This window comes from Pogona vitticeps, chromosome 4, assembly GCF_051106095.1.
Source record: "Pogona vitticeps strain Pit_001003342236 chromosome 4, PviZW2.1, whole genome shotgun sequence".
In the NCBI taxonomy this organism is placed as follows: Eukaryota; Metazoa; Chordata; class Lepidosauria; order Squamata; family Agamidae; genus Pogona; species Pogona vitticeps.
Window position 1 is genome coordinate 31,322,876 of NC_135786.1, and position 23,850 is coordinate 31,346,725.

The window sequence follows — 23,850 nt, forward strand, 5'->3', positions numbered from 1 at the left end:
TCCATATCTTACTTTTTGTTGTTGTTTTTGCTTACAGATTAATTATTCCGTCCTCATCTTGTTTGGTTTGCCGTGTCTTTCTTACATAAATTTCGGCTGGTCTGAAACTGTAGAGCGAGAGTGTATGTATGCATGTGTGAGAGAGAAAGATTGATTCCCATCTACCTGGAAGGCAAAGCATAATGTATTTTTGTCCTTACTCATAAGAAATATTCTTGGAAGCTAACTCTGTGCCATGGCTGGCTTTTATATATAGTATTGCAGCCCAGCTAGTTTTAAAATCAATCAAAGCCATCCTGGATGGCGGTGGTTTGTTTTTCTTAAAAGCCTTTTAATATTTTTGAATGCTTTATCTATGTGATAATTCAGTAAAAATGCAGGTGTATTTCAAGATGGAGATGCTTTTCTGTTCTCCCTTTCAGAGAGGGGTTTCAGCCCGATTGCTTTTCCAGCATCTTGTGTGTCATGGCTCTTTCTTCCTGTGCATGTCAATCACACCTGCACAAACATTGCTTGCATAAGAATTTTCCTCTGTTCCTTTCCTTTCCTGCTGTGAACTTTTCTCCTTAAAGGGACACAGGGCTAGCTTTTCTGTGTAGTGACCTGTTTTAGGGATGAAATGACAAGGCTTTTTTTTTAAAAAAAATTCCTATCATGGGAGGCATATATGGGCTTTAGGCTACAAAATATCTGAGACTTTTACTGGAGAGATGGATCTTAACACCTGATGTTGATTCCTACCAGCTCAGAGAACCTTAGGAAATGAGTTGGGGTTGGCTCAGTTTGGTAAGAGATGTAACACCGACTTTCTGTAGCATTTCGACCTTGTTGCCTTTGTCAGCCCCCTGCAGCCTAGCTCCCTGCATTTGTGCTGGACTTTAACTCCCATCATCGCCACACAGCACAACCTATTTTAACATTATTTGGAGACTGGATTGTATCATATTATTTTTTAAATCTCTGTGACCCACAAAAGGGAGCAACCACCCTTTTTAAGATTTCTCTCAAGAAGGCTAAAAGGTAAAGGTAAAGGTTCCCCTTGACAATTTTTGTCCAGTCGTGTCCGACTCTAGGGGGCGGCGCTCATCCCGCTCTTCAAGCCATAGAGCCAGTGTTTGTCCGAAGACAATCTTTCCGTGGTCACATGGCCAGTGTGATTTAGACACGGAACACTGTTTACCTTCCCACCGAGATGGTACCTATTTATCTACTTGCATTTGCATGCTTTCGAACCGCTAGGTTGGCGGGACTCAAGAAGGGTGGTTATTCCCTTTTGTGACCAACACAATAATACCTCCCGCCAACTTGTATTTCTTTCTTAGATTAAATATGAACATGGCCATACTTACTGGGGATGGTGGGAGTTGTGGTCCTGTGCAGCTGGAGGCCACCAGGTTGAGGAATGCTAATCTTTGTGATCTCATCTGAGAGCAGAGAAGGTGTATTTTAATGACTTGATTGGTATTTATTGTTAGAGCTGCTGAGTTATTCCCTTTTCATTCATTTGAAGGCTGCTTTTAGAATGCAAATTTTGAATAAGGTTTTAATTGAAGTCACTCTCTGTGACAGATGGCAATGCTGTGAATAATCTGTATGCCTCTGAGTGCCAGGCAATACTTTAAAGAAAATTCCCAAGCATTAAATGTTTGTTCTCCTCTCTGTGTTCACATGAGAGAAAATATTATCAATATAATATACAATCACTATTATCATCAAAACCTCACTTGCAACCAGGCAGTGTAATATTTATTTTGACAATAAGTTGACATACAAGTTTTCAAATTTCCTTTATAGGTTTGACAGATTAATGAAAAAGTCTTTGATGTTGCAAATGAAATTCCTTAATCTTGTGAGGGCAGCTTGGTAAGGTAAAGGTTCCCCTTGACATTTAGTCCAGTCGTGTCCGACTCTAGAGTGCGGTGCTTATCCCCATCTCCAAGCCGTAGAGCCAGCGTTTGTCCGTAGACAGTTTCTGTAGTCACGTGGCCAGCGCGACTATTCATGGAATGCTGTCACCTTCCCACCTATTTACTCGCATTGACATGCTTTTGAACTGCTAGGTTGGCGGGAGCTGGGACAAGCGACGGGAGCTCACTCCATCACATGGATTCAATCTTACGACTGCTGGTCTTCTGACCTTGCAGTACAGAGGCTTCTGCAGTTTAACCCACAGTGCCACGACGCTACACTGCTTATAATGTGCCAAACCAAATGCTGCCCATCAGCCATGTTAAGTGACCTTACGGAGGCTTGGTGGACTTCATACTTTTGAGGCACACCCAGGACGGTCCATTTTGAAGATTTCTTCAGTCACTGGAGGAAAGCTCCAAAATGGTCTAGTTATGTCTTTCTGTGTCACATGTTCTGATGGTCTGACTTAGAGTGTAGTACAGTACACCCGGCTACATGACACGTGGGTGGTAGTTCCAGGGAATTTGAAGACATTTTTCATCATTGATATATTTTCTATGTACTTTTACAAACTTTAAATTGTATCTAAATTTTAAAATTTAAATTTAAAAGTAACTAGAAAGTTAATGGTGAGCAATGCAACAGCTCATAATAGCAAGTTTGTTTTTAGAAACAACTAAAGCAATGCTGGCTAGTGGATGATAGGGGCTGTAGTGCAGTCATGTGCAGCAGACTAGATTGGGAAAAGCTGCATTAGCAGTGCATTTCCAGCTGTGTTCCCTCTTCTTTTTGGGGTCACTAGGCAGAGACCCTGCCCCACATGCATGTGGAGTTCCAGCCATGTGCATGGGCAGCAACACTGACTTGGCTGCACAACTCGAATGCAGCACTGTTTGGCCGTGCAGCTTATAGGGAGTGTTGATTTCCAGTGCTGGATTACCTTCGTCTCTGGGCTTGACTACATAGCTCAAATGGAGTAGGCTGGATTGGGCTTACTCCCTTAAGAAAACAACAAAAACAAAACAAAACTCTCCTCCTCGCTCCTTCCTCTGTTCTCCTCTTTCTGGGAGGAAGCTTTCAATTTTCAGATTTTTTTTTCCAAGGAGGCATAACACATCAGCACTATCCTAAGTCTAAGAAAACACACCCCTTTTGCATTTTTTTCTTCTGCTGAGGGGCAGAGAAACTATTAATTTTTCATTACTGTGAAATGGCTAAGCTGTCTTCTTCAGTCATTTAACGATATTGGGAAATTGAAAGTGGAAGGGAAATGTAGACCCAGTGGTCACATGTGCTAGAAATGAACCTAGAGCAGTCCCCCCCCACACACACACTTAAAAATGAATATCCCCTGACAGGGATCCAGAAAGGTGCAGGTAGAAACACTCTGGGGATGTATTGCTTCATGGTGACACTTGGGGTATCTGGTTGCCAGCAAAAGGAGCAAACCAACCTGACACGCACTAGATGAAACAATGGGGCATATGCCCGTGTAGTCATACACATCCTCTAGTGGTTTTGTTGTTAGGATGACCCATTTTAAACTTGAAGTAAAAGTTTGGAAAATGGCTCTGTTGAACAACTGACAGTTTAGCCAGAGGTTTAGCAGATCAGGATGTATTTTAAAATATTCTGATCTGTTTATTTTCACACATTGATTATCCTTGACGGGGCCACTATAAATACGATTTATTTTGAAGAGAAAATATATTCTGCGAAAATAAAACTTTATGGATATTAGTTACTTGGTAACATAGCTTGATACATAAAATGATGAACCTCTCTTAACCTCTTTTGGTGTGTGTGTTAAGTGAATTTTAATGTTGCATTGATACCCTTGTTGTTGTGAACATAAAAGGAAAAATGTAATAAAAGTACTTAGGAGAACAACTTGCATCAGTTTGTTAGTGAGCCTAAGAACTAAACCCAGATATATTTTTCCATGCACCCCCGTCTCCCAGTTTTGATTGGTGTTTCTTGATTGCTTATCTTATGAAAGAAGCAGCATCTGTGCTCACATGAATAATTCCTGCAGTGTTCTTGCAGAATTGGTTGAACTGTTCGAGCAAGGCAAAGAGGGAAATTTGCTTTGATTGAAGGAATGGGTAAAATAAAAAAGAAAAGAAAAGAAAAGAAAAGAAAAGAAAGAAAGCACGCACATCCAGGGAATGATTAATCTGTTTTACCCCTTGGTCATGCAATATAGCTTGACTTCTGTTGGAAAAGATCCAACATCCTTAGTATGCTGCATCCTTAGTATCCTCCTGCAGTATAGCACCCTAGAGCGACCGATGCACAGTGACTGTGTGCTCCTTAAATCAGGCCCACTTAATCACCATGAATTTTGATCAGGTTTAAGCATGTCTAACATTGTGCTAGACTGTGGACAATATTTATATTACCTCATGATTCTGCATGGCAACAACCAATAACAATTTAGGCCCACCTGCTTTGCAACCTTCACATGTTCAAATTAAGCCAGATTTTTCTAATAAAGTTTATTAAAAATCATGAATTTAGATGGCATTTGTTTCAAGGCACTTATTGAAATTAGTTTACTTAATTTGGATTTAATTTAACTTCGTCAAGATCCAGGTCAAATTAAAGTTGCTGCAATATATTATTTTTCACAAATCAGTATCCACTTAGACTTTTTATTTCATTGAACTAAAACTAGCAACCTGGTTCAGTCATGCCAGACCTCTTCCTTCAAAGCAAGACTCCTGGGTTTAGCTTTCTCAAGTGAGAAGGTTTTGAATGGAGTGGGTTTTAAATATCTGCATCTATAATTGTTTTGTTAATTGTTAGCTCGGTATACAGTATATCACAGAAGTGAGTACACCCCCTCACATTTCATAAATATTTTAGTATATCTTTTCATGTGACAACACTGAAGAAATGACACTTGGCTACAATGTAAAGCAGTGAGTATACAGCTTGTATAACAGTGTAAATGTGCTGTCGCCTCAAAATAATGCAACACAGCTATTAATGGCTAAACCTCTGACAACAAAAGTGAGTACTTTTACAGGTGGCGAATCTGTGGTTCTAAAGATTTTGCTGGACAACACTGATCATTCTGATCTCTCTCTGAGGTGGCTGGGATTAATGAGAATTGGAATACAGGAACATCTGAAGAGCTATCAATTCCTTACTACTAAATTTAATTATATCTTTTGTTGGGTCAACTTAGGTTGAGATGAACGTATGCAGACATGTATGTTTTGCAGATTTTTTTTTGTTCTGCTGATGAAGAATCTAAATTTAATTGCTTAGTCCTATATCAATTTGTAGTGGCTGGGTAACTCAGTGAGTTAGAACATGAGGAGTTTGATCCCACACTGTACCTTCTGGGAAAAGAGCCAGCCTGTGTGGTCCTGGACAAGCTGCACACTCCCAGAGACCTTCTCCCCATAAGAAGGAAATGGTAAATTGCTTCTGTGTACTCTGTATCTATGAAACCCTGAAAAGAGTTGCCATTAAGTCGGAATCAGCTTGACAACACATCATCATCATGATTTCAGTGTCTGTCTGTATGTACTCTTTCAGTACACGTTACCATCAGAATGCTCTTATTTTTTGTTTTGTTTTGCTATTTTTGTAATTTCAGGTGTGCTTCATGTCAGTGTTGGGAGATGGTGTTTCCTTATGTCTTTGTAGACTCCTTGAAATTAATGCCTTGGAGTAAATGTAAAGCTGTTAGTCATAATCTCCTGGCAGTAGCCCAGACTACCATGTGTAGCATCACATCTGCACACATGAATTTTGCCCACTGTTGGCATTATGTATGTGGCCATAAATGGAACACTGTCTCTTCTCAGCACAACGCTCACCAAAAGTCGATAATGAACCCCAGATCTTTACTAACAACATGTTGAATGGCTCTTTTTGTGCCCAGGGAACTGAGTCATTTCTGGCCACAAAACAAGCCTCATTTAGGGATTATTTCTGGCCTGCTCAGTTCAGTTACTGCTGCATTGAATTAGTGAGCAGAGGTCACAGAAAGCCAGTGTAGGAAAATCAATGCAAACGATGTGGCCATTTTCCTCCTTGCTCACTGGCTATACAGCTGCAAAAATTCCAATGAGGAGTAAGAGAATCTGCTGGCAGAAATTAATTTGTTTCTGATTAAAATGGAATGGGTGCTCTTTATATAGCCATTGCATGCACTACTTCTGGAGTATAGATTTTCATAATATGCCTCAAAGGGAGGTATGTAGAACTAAGTGTACCAGGCATCTATCTGTGGTTCTCAACAGTCCACATAGATTGCAGAAGAGAAATGTTTATTCTTTCCTTTCCGTCCTATGCTTTCAGATAATTTCATCTAAATCTTGTTCTAAAATCTCTCCTGTTCCTAACATTTTATCCTAATGTTTTTAATATTTCCCAAAGGTGGGCCAGTTATTGCTTCTCCCTGTTAATCATGCCGTTCATTTTATTGTATCCCTGTATGTGTGTATCCCCATCTTTATGCTTTTATCTGTATGAATGAAATATGGATCGGTAGGGGAAGGGCAGACACCAAGTAAATGAATGTCTTTATAGGTGTTTGCAAGTTTCTATTTACAGACTCAGAATCTTATCTTAGACTTCTGTCTGCACCAGACAAGTTTTTTTTTTTTTTTTTTTATTTTTTACGGTCACTTGCTCTTCCTTGTTCATGGAATTTTATAGGGTCCAAATGGCTGTGTACCAAATTCCTAATGTCCCAGTGTTTTTTCTTAGTATAAAAAGCAACTGAAGACAGAGAGAAATAATAGCTATCCATTGCCTTCTAATTTCTATGCTAAGAGCTGATCATTTGGGGGTACCCTTCAGATCTTAACTGCTGGGTAGGCTCATATGTACTTTGGCCATCTCCAGTACTTTGGCCATCTCATGAGAAGAAAAGAGTCCTTGGAAAAAACCTTGATGTTAGGAAGGTGTGATGGCAAGAGGAGAAGGGGACGACCAAGGATGAGATGGCTGGACAGTGTCTGCGAAGCAACCAACATGAACCTGACACAACTCCGGGAGGCAGTAGAAGGCAGGAGGGCCTGGCGTGCTCTGGTCCATGGGGTCACGAAGAGTCGGACACGACTAAACGACTAAACACACACACAGGCTCATATGGAAGGAGGCGGTCCTTCAGATATCCAGGGACCAAGCCGTTTAGTACAGTGGTGCCCCGTTTAACAATTACCCCGCTCCACGACGAATCCGCTTAACAATGAGGTTTTTGCAGTCACTTTTGTGATCGCAAAACAATGTTTAAATGAGGGAAATCCACTTGATGACGATCGGTTCCCTGCTTTGGGAACCGATTTTTTGCTAAATGATGATCTAAAAACAGCTGATCGGCAGCTCTCAAAATGGCTCCCCACTGTGCAAAATGGCTCCCCGCTGTGTTAAGGATGGAGTCCTCGCTATACAGGCACCAGAAAATACCCGCCCTATGGAGGATCTTCGTTGGATGGTAAGGTATTTCACCCATTGGAACGCATTGAACAGTTTTCAATGCATTTCAATGGGTTTTTAACTTTCGCTTGATGACAATTTCGTTGTGCAGCGATTTTGCTGGAACGGATTATTGTCGTCAAGCGACGTACCACTGTAGATTTATGAGCAATTAAAACAAATGATGTACTTTAAATATAAATCATTAGCCAAGGTCTTACGTTTCAGTTTTCAGTCCTGTTGAATTGAAAGTTTAGCTGTTGTTTCATGATTGTGCCTTATACTGAGCATGAAGAAATTGCCTTTTGGACTACAGCTTCCAGAATCCACTAGCCAGGTTGGGATTCTAGGAATCAAAAAAACAACTAGTAGTCAAAAAAGTAACATTTCCAGGCTCTGGCAAGATACACTAAAGTCTTCCTACATCAGTAATCTCTTTCATAAGACTTCTTAACTAAAGAACCAATTAGTAATTCAAAGGTCAGCCTATGTGTCACAGGTAGCCTGCTGCTAGAAGGTTTGCATTAGGGTCCTAGAGATATGATTTAGGTAGAACATCATGATGGAGTAGTGACACTTGCAAAGAAGCCTGTGTTTGAGTCCAGAAGACCAATCGTAAAATAAAGCAAATTTATTTGCAAACAGTGGAAGATACGAAAAGCTCCTGCGGAAACAAAAGCATGTCTTTTAACATTGAGGAATTCTATCTCCTCATGCTAGATACCTGTGATGGGTTGTTGTTGTTGTTTAGACATTTAGTCGTGTCCGAATCTTCATAACCCCATGGACCAGAGCATGCCAGGCCCTCCTATCTTCCATTGCTTCCCGTAGTTGTGTCAATTTCATGTTGGTTGCTTCGCAGACACTGTCCAGCCATCTCATCCTCTGTCGTCCCCTTCTCCTCTTGCCGTCACACTTTCCTAACATCAGGGGCTTTTCCAGGGAGTCGTCTCTTCTCATGAGATGGCCAAAGTACTGGAGCCTCAGCTTCAGGATCTGTCCTTCCAGTGAGCACTCAGGATTGATTTCTTTCAAAATGGATAGGTTTGTTCTCGTTGCAGTCCAGGGGACTCTCAAGAGCCTCCTCCAGCACCACAATTCAAAGGCATCAATTCTTCGGCCGTCTGCTTTCTTTATGGTCCAGCTCTCACTTCCATACATCACGACAGGAAAAACCATAGCTTTGACTATTCGGACTTTTGTTGGCAAGGCGATGTCTCTGCTTTTTAAGATGCTGTCAAGGTTTGTCATCACTTTCCTCCCAAGAAGCAGGCGTCTTTTAATTTCGGGGCTGCTGTCTCCATCTGCAGTGATTATGGAGCCCAAGAAAGTAAAATCTGTCACTGCCTCCATATCTTCCCCTTCAATTTCCCAAGAGGTGATGGGACCAGTGGCCATGATCTTAGTTTTTTTGATGTTGAGTTTCAGACCGTTTTTTGCACTCTCCTCTTTCACCCTCATTACAAGGTTCTTTAATTCCTCCTCACTTTCTGCCATCAGAGTGGTATTATCAGCATATCGGAGGTTGTTGATATTTCTTCCAGCAATCTTAATTCTGGTTTGGGATTCCTCCAGTCCAGCCTTCCGCATGATGTATTCTGCATGTAAGTTAAATAAGCCGGGGGACAATATACAGCCTTGTCGTACTCCTTTCCCAATTTTGAACCAATCAGTTGTTTCATATCCAGTTCTAACTGTTGCTTCCTGTCCCACATATAGGTTTCTCAGATTGTGTCATATAATAAGAATCATGCACCGTCAAGTCAATTCTGACTTATGGTGACCATTTTCAGAGGTTTCCAGTACTCAGTAGGGATTTGTCATTGCCTTCTTTTGGGGGGTGCCCTGGGATTTTGCAGCTTCCCCAAGGCCACATAGGCTGGCTCCAACTCACAGGAGGCACAGAGGGGAATCAAACTCTCAACCTCTGACTCTGCAGCTAGATCCTAAACCACTGAGTTATCCAGCCAGCTGATTGTCCCATGGATAATAGGAATCAAAAGCAATGGCTGATATGCTAATGCAAGCAGTGCACTGGAGCAGCACTGAACCCACTCACTTCATGGATGCTGACCTCCTGGACAACAGCTGAAGTTGAGGAAAAGTTTCTGCACACATCTCAAGCTCTAGCCACTTCTGGTCATAAAGAGTCTGGTTATCTTGACATTTCAATTGGTTTTTGATTTTGCCTATACATTTGATTTGCATCCCTGATTTTGAATTGATTTTGAATGCTCTGATACAAATAAAGAAAGAAGAGTATTCATGTTTTTTTTTTAGCACAACCCTAAAAGGTTTTCCTTTGTCTATTTGAGGCTTCATATCCTTGGGAAGAGCTCAAGGATAATCATCTGCCCACAATATTATTAAGTTAGAAGCTTTTAATATTAATTTGCACCATCACAGTTTCTTTTCTGTATGCCACAGCAATTTCGCCAAGTCCTTCACAGAGCAGCTGTAGCTGTTCTTGTGCAGCTGATTGTGCAAAAATGAAATATTGATCATAGGATTACTTGACACTTTTTCTGGGCCATTGTCACCCATAAAAGTAATTATAGGGAACGTTCACTGTCTTCTATATTAAGATATAGTTCCAATTGGTCTAAGAACAATACAGTTATTTTACCGACAGTAGAAACCCATTTCTTTTAGATTATTTGAGCAAGGAAAACAGCTGTTTAAAATTGCAGAGCAATGCATTATAGCAGGATAGCTGTTATCAGCAACATTGTAGCACCATGGTTCCTTTTACATAAGCCTTGCCTGTATTAGCATGTGTAAACAGTTAAAATATCCAAATGTTTGTTTTATTTATTTACTCATTAAATATGTTTATATCCTAATGGGGGGGGTGTCCAAAAACATTTGTCCACCCAGAAGCTCCCGAATATTTTTTAAAGTTCAGAAGACAACATTAAGGCTAAGGTGGCTTTTTTTGATCCATAGCATTCCACTAGAAATGAGCATTACGAATATTCCCTGTACAATGGGGAAGGATTACTGTACAGTAAATAATCAAGGATTCATGCTGATGATGGGGTTTTTCTTGAGGGATGACGATTATGAAAATGACAAAATGTCCTCCTGTGTATGTTGACTCAAAGATGAGGTGAAACCCAAATTTTCAGTCCCAGCTGATCCAGGAAGAAAATCACCTCCTTCCATCACATCCCTGCTGTCTCTTTTCTTCTCTTCTCTCTCTCTCAATCTCTGTTTGGTCTTCCTTGTCTCATCTCCACTCCACTTTTCCTAAAGTCAGGATTGACTCTATAGTATCTCCTTTGTGGCCGAATAGACCTGCACTTCCTGAAATGCCCTGTTCTAAGTAGCTGGTGAAAGATATCGAAGTTTTCTCCTTATTGGTTTCTGAGGGGTCCTTCTGTCATGGTCATTTGCCTCTGTACTTTCCCAGGATGCCACATTCACAGCATCTTCTGAGGGAGCAGGTGTGAAGGCCTCATCTTATTCACATACACTACTGCATACATAAAGCATATCATGTGATGTCTCTGAAGGATTTAAATGGAGGTTTTGGGGTTCTGCCAGTAACTCCACACTACTGGATGATTCTGTAAATTCATGGATGTGCGCGCTAGAAAGATCCAGGTTCTGTTCATCTTCGGTAGACCAAAACATGCACAAAAACGTGTATGCTCTGGGATGTGAATTGAATTAAGTTGAGTTTATTGTACGGTCATAGACCCAAAAATACAAGGATAAAAACATTACATAAAATATACAAAATAAGTTAGATATTAGAAGATAACAGGAATATAAAACTTGAATCACACAGCTGTCTTAACACAACACTTTACGGATTCTTAAAACTGAGAATAAAAACTTAGCCACTGACTGTGATATTAATTGGTTCTCTCCGGACAGCAGAAACTTCAGGTAGTCTGCGGGAGGTATACTAATGCATTTACACATTATTGGGTAGAGATAACAGATACTGCATTCTAGAATGGTGTGTGCTAGGGACTCAACTGTTTCTTCCCCACAGGGGCATATCCTTTCTCCATAAGGAATGTTATTAAAGCGCCCTTTTAACAAGGCTGAGGGAAAGCAATTAAACCTAGCCCTTGAGAAGACAAAATGATACCTTGGTACATTGATTTGATATAGATAATTTGGTAACTTGGGAAAATTAACATTTATGCCAAAGTACATTGGTGAGCAGGTCCTGTCTGCACCTGCTAGTGAATACTGGAGATCTATGTCTTTAATGCGTTGCACAAGCATTGTCTTGATGTCATAAGGCTGACTCAGGAAGAAGTTCATAGAGAAGCCTAAGAGATGTAATTTGTCAGTAAATCCCTTGGTCCATGAGCTGGTAAAGACATCTTTTTGTAAATAGTGTAAATACCCACTGGTTGTGGGAGCATATACCACCTTCAACCAGAATCGGAATGCATGCAACCAGGCTTGACATTCCACCGATTGAAGGCCAGCCTCCAAATGCAAGGCAGCTGAAGAGAGGCATCTTGGCATAGCAAATAGGATTCACAGTGAGTTTGACAGAACACTTTCAATGGAGGGATTGAAACCATTTATCCAAATCGCAATACCATACAGGAGCTGTGCAAGAATTTTGTACTTAACTATCTGTAGAGCAGCAGGGATGAACTGCCCACCCTGGACATAGTGGTATTGTCTAAGAACTTTGGTTGTATTATTAGCCACCTGCACTGCTGCTTGTCTATGGTAAGACCAGGAGAGGGTACGTGAGAAGACAGTTCCCAAGTATTTAAATGTTTTAACTTGTTCTATATGCTGGCCGTCAATAACCCAATCTTTAACTTTACTATGTCTAGAGAAAACCATTAGTTTGGTTTTCTTGAAATTAATTGTTAATAGCCTGTTCCTGCAGTAACTTATAAATGCACATAAAATTCATTTAAGACCAACTTCTGATAGTGACATGATAGCTGCGTCATCTGCGTATAGTAGAAGAGGCACACTGATTTTAGCCAATTTCGTGGAGTGAAATTCAGGAGCTGTGCAGCTTTTAGGAAGGTCATTTAGATACAGATAAAATAATGTAGGTGCCAGAATACAACCTTGGCAAACCCCTCTCTCTGCCTGAATGGGATTTGATAGATTCCCATTGACTCCACATCTTACCCTAATTGTGGTCTGTTGGTAGAGGCTTCTGATAAGATATAGTAGCCTCTTATCAATCGAGGAAGAGTATAGTTTTTCCCATAAGTTTCCTGTGGGTATTGAGTCGAAGGCAGATTTAAAATCTATAAACGCTGCAAACAGGCCATTCCCATGACAACCCATATACTTCTCTGCGAGGTGATTCAGTACTATACAGTGGTCAATTCTTCTTCCTATACTGCATGTATATTTCTCTAAGTTTGTTTTTTTTATGCAGTATTCCTTATCAAACCATTTAGGAGTATACCTTCCCGATTGTTTATGGGTGAGAGATTGTTTTGGCCTTAGAACAGATTGTATTGTTAAAACTAGGGAGTCGTCGTTTGTTACGATGGAAGCCAAAGTAGATTCCGTAGGTGCTGTTATTAAGTTTCTTAATTTCTCACTGGGAGGAGATTTTAAGAAACTGGAGACTTTTTCGTTAACTTCATCTGTCCAAATTAGATGTTTATATCTTACAGATAATACATTGTCACCTAAATGATGTTCAGGGGAAAGATGTACTGGGTTTAGAAGTGACAAGGTTAAGAGTAGGGGTAAGTGATCGCTATCTGTTCTTTGTCCAACAGAGAATTCCTTAACCAAACTAGTTAAAGATGGAGAAATTAACACATAGTCTACCACACTACTACCCCTCCCTGATACAAAAGTAAATTCAAACAATTCATTGCCATTTACAATATAAACAGTAAGACATTCTGCCATCCGTGCCAGGCATATCCCACTACAATTGAAAAACTGTACAGCTGCCCCGAGCAGACATGGTCTAGAGGGGCGGGGTAAAAATCAAATAAATAAATAAATAAATAAATAAATAAATAAATAAATAAATAAATAAATAAAATATTGTATTTTGATGTATGGGTTTGGAGTGTGCATACTTGTGGCAAATTCTATGGAAATTTGCCCACAGAAATGACTTCTCCACCAGAAAGTTAACTATTCCAAACAAATATACTTGTAGATTTGGTCCAAAAAGCCTTCATGTGACTGTCAAATGCTCTGTACAGTTGTCTGCACTGGGCACTGGAAATAGGATCTAGCGGCTATTCAAGGAACATTGATAGAGTGGTTTTCACATCTGACCTGACAGCCTATGTGAATCAGAAATGTGCATTTAATGTTGCTTTTCTGTCTCAAAATATGGTTTAAAGGTCTTCCAGTAGGTCTTCAAGCTTCTGAGGGTCCCTTTAATTAAGGGAATGAATGAAATAAAGGACAAATGAAGGAATGTATAAGTTTTAGTGTTATCCTTTGGGCCAATAGCACTCTGCTCCTTCATCATGGTTAGGGAGAGAGGCAGACCTGACCCTCAGCTTTAGGTCACTTGTACTGAAGAAATTCCAAGTAACTCCAGAACTAATACCAAGAAATGTAGCACTGCTATTACCAGATCAAAATAATTTGATATCTGAAAAAAGGACAATATGGTGCCCACTACCCCTCTTCTACATGCAGAAGTTGGCAGTGGATAGGATAACATTACCCACCACATTTGAAACAGTGGGCTGTAGGGCTGAGGATAGGTTTTGTGGTACACACTACTCTGCTGTGGAAGAGATGGGGAAGACCTAGAAGGCTGAGGAGAAACAGGTTTCCCTGCTAGTGGTAGGGGTTGGGCCTGCCGTATCCACATGATGCTGTTCCTAGATGTTTTCTATTTCATCAAGCTTCCAGTACATTCTCATCCTGCCTTATTATAGGAAACACTTTTTATGTGGCAATTATTTGTGACTGAAATACTCTCATTGTCATATTTACAAAGTAGCTCACAAGGGTTATACAATATGTACAGCAATGACATATGGGCCTTATTTGAGGTGACCGTGTTAATGGTCATGTAGCTCCCCTTTTGTTGTTGTTGTTGTTTAGTCGTGTCCGACTCTTCGTGACCCCATGGACCAGAGCACACCAGGCCCTCCTATCTTCCACTGCCTCCCGGAGTTGCGTCAAATTCATGTTGGTTGCTTCACAGACACTGTCCAGCCATCTCATCCTCTGTCATCTCCTTCTCCTCTTGCCATCACACTTTCCTAACATCAAGGTCTTTTCCAAGGAGTCTTCTCTTCTCATGAGATGGCCAAAGTATTGGAGCCTCAGCTTCAGGATCTGTCCTTCCAGTGAGAACTCAGGGTTGATTTCCTTTAGAATGGATAGGTTTGTTCTCCTTGCAGTCCAAGAGACTCTCAAGAGCCTCCTCCAGCACCACAATTCAAAGGCATCAATTCTTCAGCGGTCTGCTTTCTTTATGGTCCAGCTCTCACTTCCATACATCACTACAGGAAAAACCATAGCTTTGACTATTCGGACTTTTGTTGGCAAGGTGATGTCTCTGCTTTTTAAGATGCTGTCAAGGTTTGTCATCGCTTTCCTCCCAAGAAGCAGGCGTCTTAATTTCGGGGCTGCTGTCTCCATCTGCAGTGATCATGGAGCCCAAGAAAATAAAATCGGTCACTGCCTCCATATCTTCCCCTGATGGGACCAGTGGCCATGATCTTAGTTGTTGTTTTTTTGTTGTTGTTTTTATTTTGAGTTTCAGGCCATTTTTTGCACTCTTCTCTTTCACCCTCATTACAAAGTTCTTTAATTCCTGCTCACTTTCTGCCATCAGAGCGGTATCATCTGCATATCAGAGGTTGTTGATATTTCTTCCGGCAATCTTAATTCTGGTTTGGGATTCCTCCAGTCCAGCGCATGATGTATTCTGCATATAAGTTAAATAAGCCAGGGGAGAATATACAGCCTTGTTGTACTCCTTTCCCAATTTTGAACCAATCTGTTGTTCCATATCCAGTTCTAACTATTGCTTCCTGTCCCACGTATAGGTTTCTCAGGAGATAGATAAGGTGGTCGGGTACTCCCATTTCTTTAAGGACTTGCCATAGTTTGCTGTGGTCCACACAGTCAAACGCTTTTGCATAGTCAATGAAGCAGAAGTAGATGTTTTTCTGGAACAGTCTGGCTTTCTCCATAATCCAGCGCATGTTAGCAACTTGGTCTTTTGTTCCTCTGCCCCTTCGGAATCCCGCTTGTACTTCTGGGAGTTCTTGGTCCACATACTGCTGAAGCCTACCTTGTAGGATTTTGAGCATAACCTTGCTAGCGTGTGAAATGACTGCAATTGTACAGTAGTTGGAGCATTCTTTGGCACTGCCTTTCTTTGGGATTGGGATGTAGACTGATCTTTTCCAATCCTCTGGCCATTGTTGAGTTTTCCTAACTTGCTGGCATATTGAATGTAGCACCTTCGCAGCATCATCTTTTAGGATTTTAAATAGTTCAACTGGAATGTCATCACCTCCACTGGCCTTGTTGTTAGCCAGGCTTTCTAAGGCTCCCCTTTCACTTTGTAACTATTCTAACCTTACACAGTAAGGGTCCCCAGCTATTATTAGGTGGGGCAGCAGGAGGACAAAGACTCAAATAAATGGATTGCACATCGATTGGCAACATTAGATGAACAGCCAATAGTTAATTTCAGCAACAAAAACAGTTCATATGTCTGCTTGTTGAAATATATGTAGACTTCTCAAGGTACATAAATAAAAGTTTTATTATTTCTGCTGCATTGGAATGGCTCTTGTTCAAATGACATGGAAGTTGCAGAACTGAGCCTCATAATAATAAAACATAGCTTGTTGACAGAGACATACATACAACAAACCAGAGCTCAATAAAAGCCATAAAGTGGCTTCTTGTGATGTGTGAATATATCAACTGTCTTCCAACTTTGCCCAGCAGCTCCATCTGCAATATGGAGGTAATAACACAGGCATGCCCTTCATGGTGGTTGCTAGGCTTATCTAGAAACTTCAAAGTATGAAATACATTTTAAAGATTTTAAATTATCTCACAATTGTTCGAAGTTATTTCTAAACTTCATTGACAAAAATCCACTTGGAGATTTTCTGTTGTCTGTTACTAAAGTAGACTTACTACCAGAGTAACTTGGAAATGAAAACTGACACTTAGTTGGTGTTTTCCCTTAATGAAGTGAATTTGCAATAAACCCAACTGTTTTGTGCCCTCGTTTTGTGTCATTTGGGGCAGAATGTATATATACACACAAGTGTGATATGTTTATTCTTTAGATGTCTTTTTCCCCAGCTCAGCTGATCCTCCCAGTTTCATTTACTGGTATGTTTATCAGATTTCTGTTTTAAAGGCTCCTTGGGAAGGAATTTAAACCACATTGGGTGCAGTACTACTCACAGGGACTTTAGAGCTCATTTCTCTTTGGACACAAATAAGCTGTAGTTCTGCACAAGATGGCCTTGCTTTCTCCTGCCATCTATGAGTGGATCCCATTTGAATATCTGGGGGGAAAAAGTAGGGTCAGCATCAGTGATGTATTGAGCAGGTGGGCAATGCGCAGCCTTCTGGGTGTTTTTGGACTGCAGCTTTCTACTTGGCATAAGTCATACCTTAACGAGGATAATCCGTTCCAGTGAAATCTCTGTAGAGCAAAATCCTCGTTAAGCGAAATAAAAAAGACCATTGAAAACCCTTCAGTGCATTCCAATGGGCTGAAAACTCACCATCCAGTGAAGATGGGGCGGCCATTTTCAGTGCCTGTAAAACGAGGAATCCCTCCTAGAAAACAGCTGGGGGCCATTTTGTACACCAGGCGGCCATTTTGAAACCCGACAATCAGCTGTTTTAAGATTGTCATAATGTGAAAATCGGTTTCCAAGGCATTTAAACCATCATTTTGCGATTGCTGTTGCGATCGCAAAAAACTAATCGTCAAGCGATTTCCTCGTTAAGCGAGGCACCACTGTACATGGCCCACCTGCACAGGCTTTGGGATTCTCTGCTGCTCTTCTGTAGCCAGTTTAGTGGTGCTGCCTGAGAGGCATTCAGCTGATGAGCTTGCTTAACTACACAGTTCTTCTGAGCCACAGTGCTGGCCATTCTTGTGATTTATTGCCATTGTTCTGCTAACAATAAGATGTTTTTCTTAGATCCCTAGTGACTTGCAATAATGTTGCTGCATTGGAAGATCATCTTTTATTTAAACTGTGAAGCACTTGTGTGGGCAGCAACATGAAGGGTTGAAAAATAAGCCTCAAATACATTTCCTTACTGTGTCAAAACCTTTCCTTCGATCGCATTAGGAACGCCACCATGACAACATTCACTTACTCTTCCTTGTGTTCCACATGGGTTGCTGGTATTGTTTGTGTGTAGCTTTGCCATGTCAAGAATGGTAGCCCTTTTGAGCTAATACTAAGTATGTGTGTGGGCCACTGTGTTCCATTGTTGTGCCTGTTAATGTGATGAGGACATGTACGTCGGAAGTGGACACAGGTAATTGCTTTATCTGTGTCTGATCATGTCTGGTCCAGATCAAACCCCAATATTTCTCAACAGACAACTCCGTTACATTTTGTTTGTTTGTTTATTGAAGCATTTTAATTGCCTTATGGATACCAATGCAGTACAGTGAAGGACACTCATCCTCAAACACAGAAGGTGTCAGATGCAATGTAAACAAAGAGCACCAGCAAATTAAAAATGGCTGAGCAAGCAAAAAGGTCTGGAGCTGGCACCAATAAGGAAAATATTGGCATCCCTCACACTTCTGCAGTTTTGCCACCACAGCTTTTTTAAATCCTTTGCTCACATCTAATATGCCAAGATATCTGAAGACAAGTAGTATCTCTTGGCTAACTTAAGTCAGAAAAAGGTTGGTATAAAGAATGGCACTCCTGCTAATACTGGTCTCCAAAGCTGATTAGTGTTATTAGCACCAGCACCTTGAACTGAACAAAGCACAATATTACTGTAGTTTTTAAAGAATATGTGTATACAGCAGGATCAGTATCTGCAGTTTCACTTATCCACAATCTGAAAATATTGAAAATATTAAAAGAAAAAAATCCAGAATTTTTTTTCACATTTATTACCAGACCCAGCCACTAGAGGGAAGCAGGAACCTTGCTATGAATACTTGTTGGCAAAGAATACATCCCCTTCACGGATTGCTGCCGTGTCATGGCGAAGGGGCTTGAGTAATTCAGAGAAGCTATGGGCTGTGCCATGCAGGGACAGGTCATAGTGGAGAGTTCTGACTAAACGCGATCCACCTTGAGCAGGAACTGGCAAGGCTCTCCAGTATCTTTGCCAAGAAAACTCCATGAACAGAAACAAAAGGCTAAACAAACAAAGAAACTCTAGCCGCCTAGAGTGGTCCTGACCCGACCAGATAGGCGGGATATAAATAAAATAAATAAATAAAAGATATGACGCTGGAAGATGGGCCCCTCAGGTCGGAAGGTGTCCAACATGCTACTGAGGAAGAGTGGAGGACAGGTACAAGTAGCTCCAGAGCTAATGAAGTGGTTGGGCCAAAGCCGAAAGGACGCTGAGCTGTGGACGTGCCTGGAAGTGAAAGGAAAGTCCGATGCTGCAAAGAAAAATACTGCATAGGAACCTGGAATGTAAAATCTATGAACCTTGGGAAGCTGGATGTGGTCAAACAGGAGATGGCAAGAATAAACACTGATATCCTGGGCGTCAGTGAACTAAAATGGACAGGAATGGGCGAATTCAGCTCAGATGATTATCATATCTACTATTGTGGGCAAGAATCCCGTAGAAGGAATGGAGTAGCCCTGATAGCCAACAAAAGAGTGGGGAAAGCTGTACTGGGATATAATCTCAAAAATGATGGAATGATTTCAATATGAATATTTATTTATTATTTATTTATTTCTTTTATTTCTATCCCGCCTATCTGGTGATACTAGACCACTCTAGGCGGCTTACAATCGGAGCAACAATAAAATTATTAAAAACATTACAAATAGACAGAAATAAAAATCAAAGAATATAAAAGAAAAATCGTCAGGGATTATCTGTTGGGAAAGCCTGCCTATACATCAGTGTTTTCAATTGTTTCTTAAAAATGCCCAGCGAGGGAGCCCTGCGAATCTCAGGAGGTAAGTTGTTCCAGACAGACCTTTCAACATCACATTAATCCATGTTTATGGACCAACCACCGATGCTGAAGAGGCTGAAATTGATCAATTCTATGAAGACTTACAACACCGTCTAGAACTGATACCAAAAAAGATATTCTTCTCATTATAGGTAAAGGTAAAGGTTCCCCTTGACATTTAGTCCAGTCATGTCCGACTCTAGGGTGCGGTGCTCATCCCCATTTCCAAGCCGTAGAGCCAGTGCTTGTCCGGACAGTTTCTGTGATCACGTGGCCAGCACAGCTATACACGGAACGCTGTTTACCTTCCCACCGTGGTGGTACCTATTTATCTACTCATATTTACATGCTTTCGAACTGCTAGGTAGGCAGGAGCTGGGACAAGCGATGGGAGCTCACTCCGTTGCGTGGATCCAATTTTATGACTGCTGGTCTTCTGACCCTGCAGCACAGAGGCTTCTGCGATTTAACCTGCAGCGTCACCACGTCCCTCATTTGACTGTGTGGACCAAGTTCTTAAAGAAATGGGAGTGCCTGACCACCTTACCTATCTCCTGAGAAATCTATATGTGGGACAGGAAGGAACAGTTAGAACTGGATATGGAACAACTGATTTTTTTTCAAAATTGGGAAAGGAGAATATTGTCTGTATATTGTCTCCATGTTTATTTAACATATACAGAATACATCATGTGAAAGGCTGGACTGGAAGAATCCCAAGCCAGAATTAAGACTGCCAGAAAAATATCAACAACCTAGATCATGGTGACTGGCCCCATCAGCTCCTGACAAATAGACGGGGAAGATATAGAGGCAGCAACAGATTTACCTTCTTAGGCTCCATGATCATTGCAGATGGTGACAGCAGCCATGAAATTAAAAGACACCTGCTTCTTGGGAGGAAAGTGATGACAAACCTAGAGAGCATCTTAAAAGGCAAAGACATCACCTTCCCAAAAAAGGTCCGCATAGTCAAAGCTATAGTTTTTCCTATAGTGATGTGTGGAAGTGAGAGCTGGACAATAAAGAAAGCTGACCGCCGAAGAATTGATGCTTTTGAATTGTGGTGCTGGAGGAGACTCTTGAGAGTCCCCTGGACTGCAAAGAGAACAAACCTATCAATTCTAACGGAAGTCAACCCTGAGTGCTCACTGGAAGGAGAAATCCTGAAGCTGAGGCTCCAATACTTTGGCCATCTCATGAGAAGAGAAGACTCCCTGGAAAAGACCCTGATGTAGGGAAAGTGTGAAGGCAGGAGGAGAAGGGGCCGACAGAGGACTAGACAGATGGACAGTGTAACTGAAGCTACGAACATTAATTCGACCAAACTCCGAGAGGCAGTGAAAGACAGTAGGACCTGGCGTGCTTTGGTCCATGGGGTCACGAAGAGTTGGACACGACTTAATGACTAAAGAACAACAAAGAATACATAGCACAGTCTCTGGTGCCCTTTAGTGGCCAGTTCTAGGGATGTGAAAATATTTTTTCCCTTTTTCCCCCCTTTCACCATATTCTCTCTCTCTCTCTCTCTCTCTCTCTCTCTCTCTCTCTCTCTCTCTCGTGTTCACTGTTATCCATGGTTTTCAGTATCCACAGTGGGGCTTGGAACCAATCCCCAGAGGATATACAGGGGGTGCTACTCAATTTAATACATCCTTACGTTTAAGCAAGATTTCATATCTTTTTTCTCCTTGCAGGTCTTGCTTTTATGATTGTATTCTTCTGCAAGGGGACATCCACTTAAACTGAGTGTCGGGAGAGTGAGAACAGACAAAAGAAAATATTTCTTTACCCAGCGTGTTGTTTGTTGCTGGAACTCCTTGCCACAGAATGTGATGGCATCTGACCTAGATGTCTTTTATAGGGGATTGGACAGATTTCTGGTCAAAAAGTCCATCACAGGTTACAAGCCATGATGGGGATGTATAATCTTCAGGAGACAGATATCTAGTTGTCTTGTGTGCTCCCAGAGGCATCTGATGGGGCCACTGTGAGATACAGGAAGTTAGACAAGATGGTCCCTTGGCCTGACCGAGCAGGGCTCTTCCTATGTTCTTATGTTATGTTCTTATGTTCTCATACTTCTTGGTGAACTAGACAGTCAGCTGCTTTGATTTGGGAGCTGAACTAGATGCTGGAGCTCTCAATTGCTAATCTTTAAGCTGTACCATCTCTATTTCCACCCCCATGGATTTTCCATGCATGTTGATTGCCTTTTTTTAAATGGAAACTTTAGTGGCACATGACACTAGTGACTAGGAGGTGGCTGAATTAACTTGGTCAAGGTAACGAACAGGGGCAGCAGCCCCCCAGTTCAGGCGGCAGATGCTGAAGGCAGGAGTCGATTCAGTGCCGTGTCTGGCCTTGCTGAGTCCTCTGACTGTTCTTCTGTGTTGGAGGACAGAACTGTGTATGCCATACAGCCTGTCCTCCTTTCCTTTGCTAGCCTGTTGCCTTCAGGTATAGCAGAAGATGGGATCCCATCAGTAGTCTAGATTCAACTGGAAGTCCATTTACCTTTTGCATATAGCATAAGGGAGAGAATGCCGTCTTGTCTTTTGCCTCGTTATTGCAAGTATCTTTGCTTGGCTCTGCTAATGAATACCCTGGTCCTCATAACATATAGCCCTAGTAATGAGTACAAGGGATGAAGTGGAATATCCATAGAGACCAGTGGTCTTAACAGGCCCCATTCCCTGGTTATTCCTCCAGCAGTCGGGTGTGGTATCAGGCAGATAGCAAGCAGCTATTGCTGTCTCTGAAGACCTCCCTTAAATGAGCTGGATGCTTTTAGTTGTGGGAGACTGGTAGGGTGGGGGGAAGTGTGGGAGGCTCAGGGAGCACTACTGGTTGCACAACATGTGTTCCTGCTATTAGACTACAGGCAGGTACTAGATTTGTATTAAAGTGGGAAATCCCCCAGGAGGGTGGGGGTGGGGAGAAGTGGAGAGATGCAGCAGCCTCGTCACCGATGCTCCGGCCTTTCGGGGGTGGGGAGGGATCTCAGGCTCCCCGCCACCAGCAGCTGTGGGCTGGGAGGTTTGCAGCGACTGCAGTATGCATAAATCAATGCGTGGGGGTGTTAAAGTTAGAGAAGAGGTGGCTCTGCAGAACGGAGTGCTTTGTACACACAGCACCAGCCCAGACGAGAGGAGCAACACCAGAGAGATGGGGAGCATTTACAAAGGTAGGGCTGGCTCAACCGAAAAAGGGAAAGGGGAATGCTGAAGCCTTTTGCTGCTGCTGCTGTTGCTGTAACAAAGCCTTTCTCTAGAGGCTTCTTAAGCCTACTCCTTCATTGTTTCTGATTCCTAAGCTAGCATCGCTGTCACCTTGAGCCAGTGCAATGCAGCTCTTCAGGCTTGCACTGCAAAAGAGAAGAGAAGAGAAGAGTCTGCTATTTGCATTCAGGTTCTTTGGAAGGAGATGATGCATCCCCTTTCTACTCCAGGGTGATTCCTTATGGGCGACAGCTCTGTTAGAATAGTGTGCTGTGTTTTGGAAATGACGCAAGAGGAAGCATGTTGAGCTGCTCAAATTACAGAGGGATTGGCAGGGTTTGCATTCGGCATCCTTTAGCTGCTGTTTTGAGAAGGCTGTGGGAGACGGGGGAAATGATTTGACTAAAATTAGAAAGAGTTAGGGCATGGGGTTATGGATTCTATTAAAGAGCCTCCACATTTTCTTCCATGATGCAATCATCGCCCCTTCTCTATGGGAAATGTTCTTTGGAAAAGCTAAGGCTGTTTTGGAGTCCCCTCTCCCCAAAACAGGGTGGATTAACAATGATGCTATATATCCTGCAGGTCAGTGCCATTGCTGAGCTGGATCCATTGCCATGTTCCAAGTCTTTGAAAAATATGGATGAGATAAAGGCCTATCCCAGCTTTCAGCAACATGTTGCTTGCTGGAAGTGTAAGGCTATAGCTCCAACTCATTTTAGCCAATGAGTCTGGGGAATAGTCCGACACACTAGGTTGACAACAGTTTGGGGAAGGCTGGCCTACTCACTTGAAGTCTCCAGCAGCTTGAAACATGGCTTCTTTTCTTGGCTGTATCAGATTTAGAATTTCATTGCAAAGAATGGCCAACGTCTTGCCTTGAAAGGCGCTGAAGAGCTTTGAATAAGGAAGTGAGGGAATGGGTGATGGCTTTAGTGGCTTGTCTCTTCTGTGCGACATTGTTGCAGGACTGGTTACACTCCTGTAAAACCCCTCTCTGCTTTGCAGTCCTTTCAGGCATGCCGATTCCCTGAGTCAGGCAGGGGTCACTGGTCTGTGCCACAGCAGTAGAATGACTAGGCACAATATTGGAAAACAGGAGAGAAGTAAAGAAAGAAAGACTGTCTGTGCTTGTATCATGGCATCTTGTTCGGAGACCAGGGGGGCATATTG

The 23,850-nt window shown here is 41.8% G+C and overlaps 1 protein-coding gene across 46 annotated transcripts in view; it reads left to right on the forward strand.

Moving 5' to 3' along the window:
- EPB41L1 (erythrocyte membrane protein band 4.1 like 1) overlaps positions 1-23,850 on the forward strand; it is a 229,148-nt gene that overhangs the window by 90,094 nt on the left and 115,204 nt on the right. For 16 of the 46 annotated variants that reach the window (XM_072996990.2, XM_078393190.1, XM_078393193.1 and 13 more), the window contains exon 1: positions 20,836-22,643. The exons of 23 other annotated variants lie outside the window; for them this stretch is intronic. In XM_072996990.2, coding sequence (XP_072853091.2) covers positions 22,428-22,643 — 216 coding nt within the window. In that variant the 5' untranslated portion in view covers positions 20,836-22,427. Of the gene's footprint in view, positions 1-20,835; positions 22,644-23,850 lie in introns of those variants that run through there. 7 more of the 46 variants (XM_020801101.3, XM_078393194.1, XM_078393199.1 and 4 more) reach the window with 1 other exon arrangement.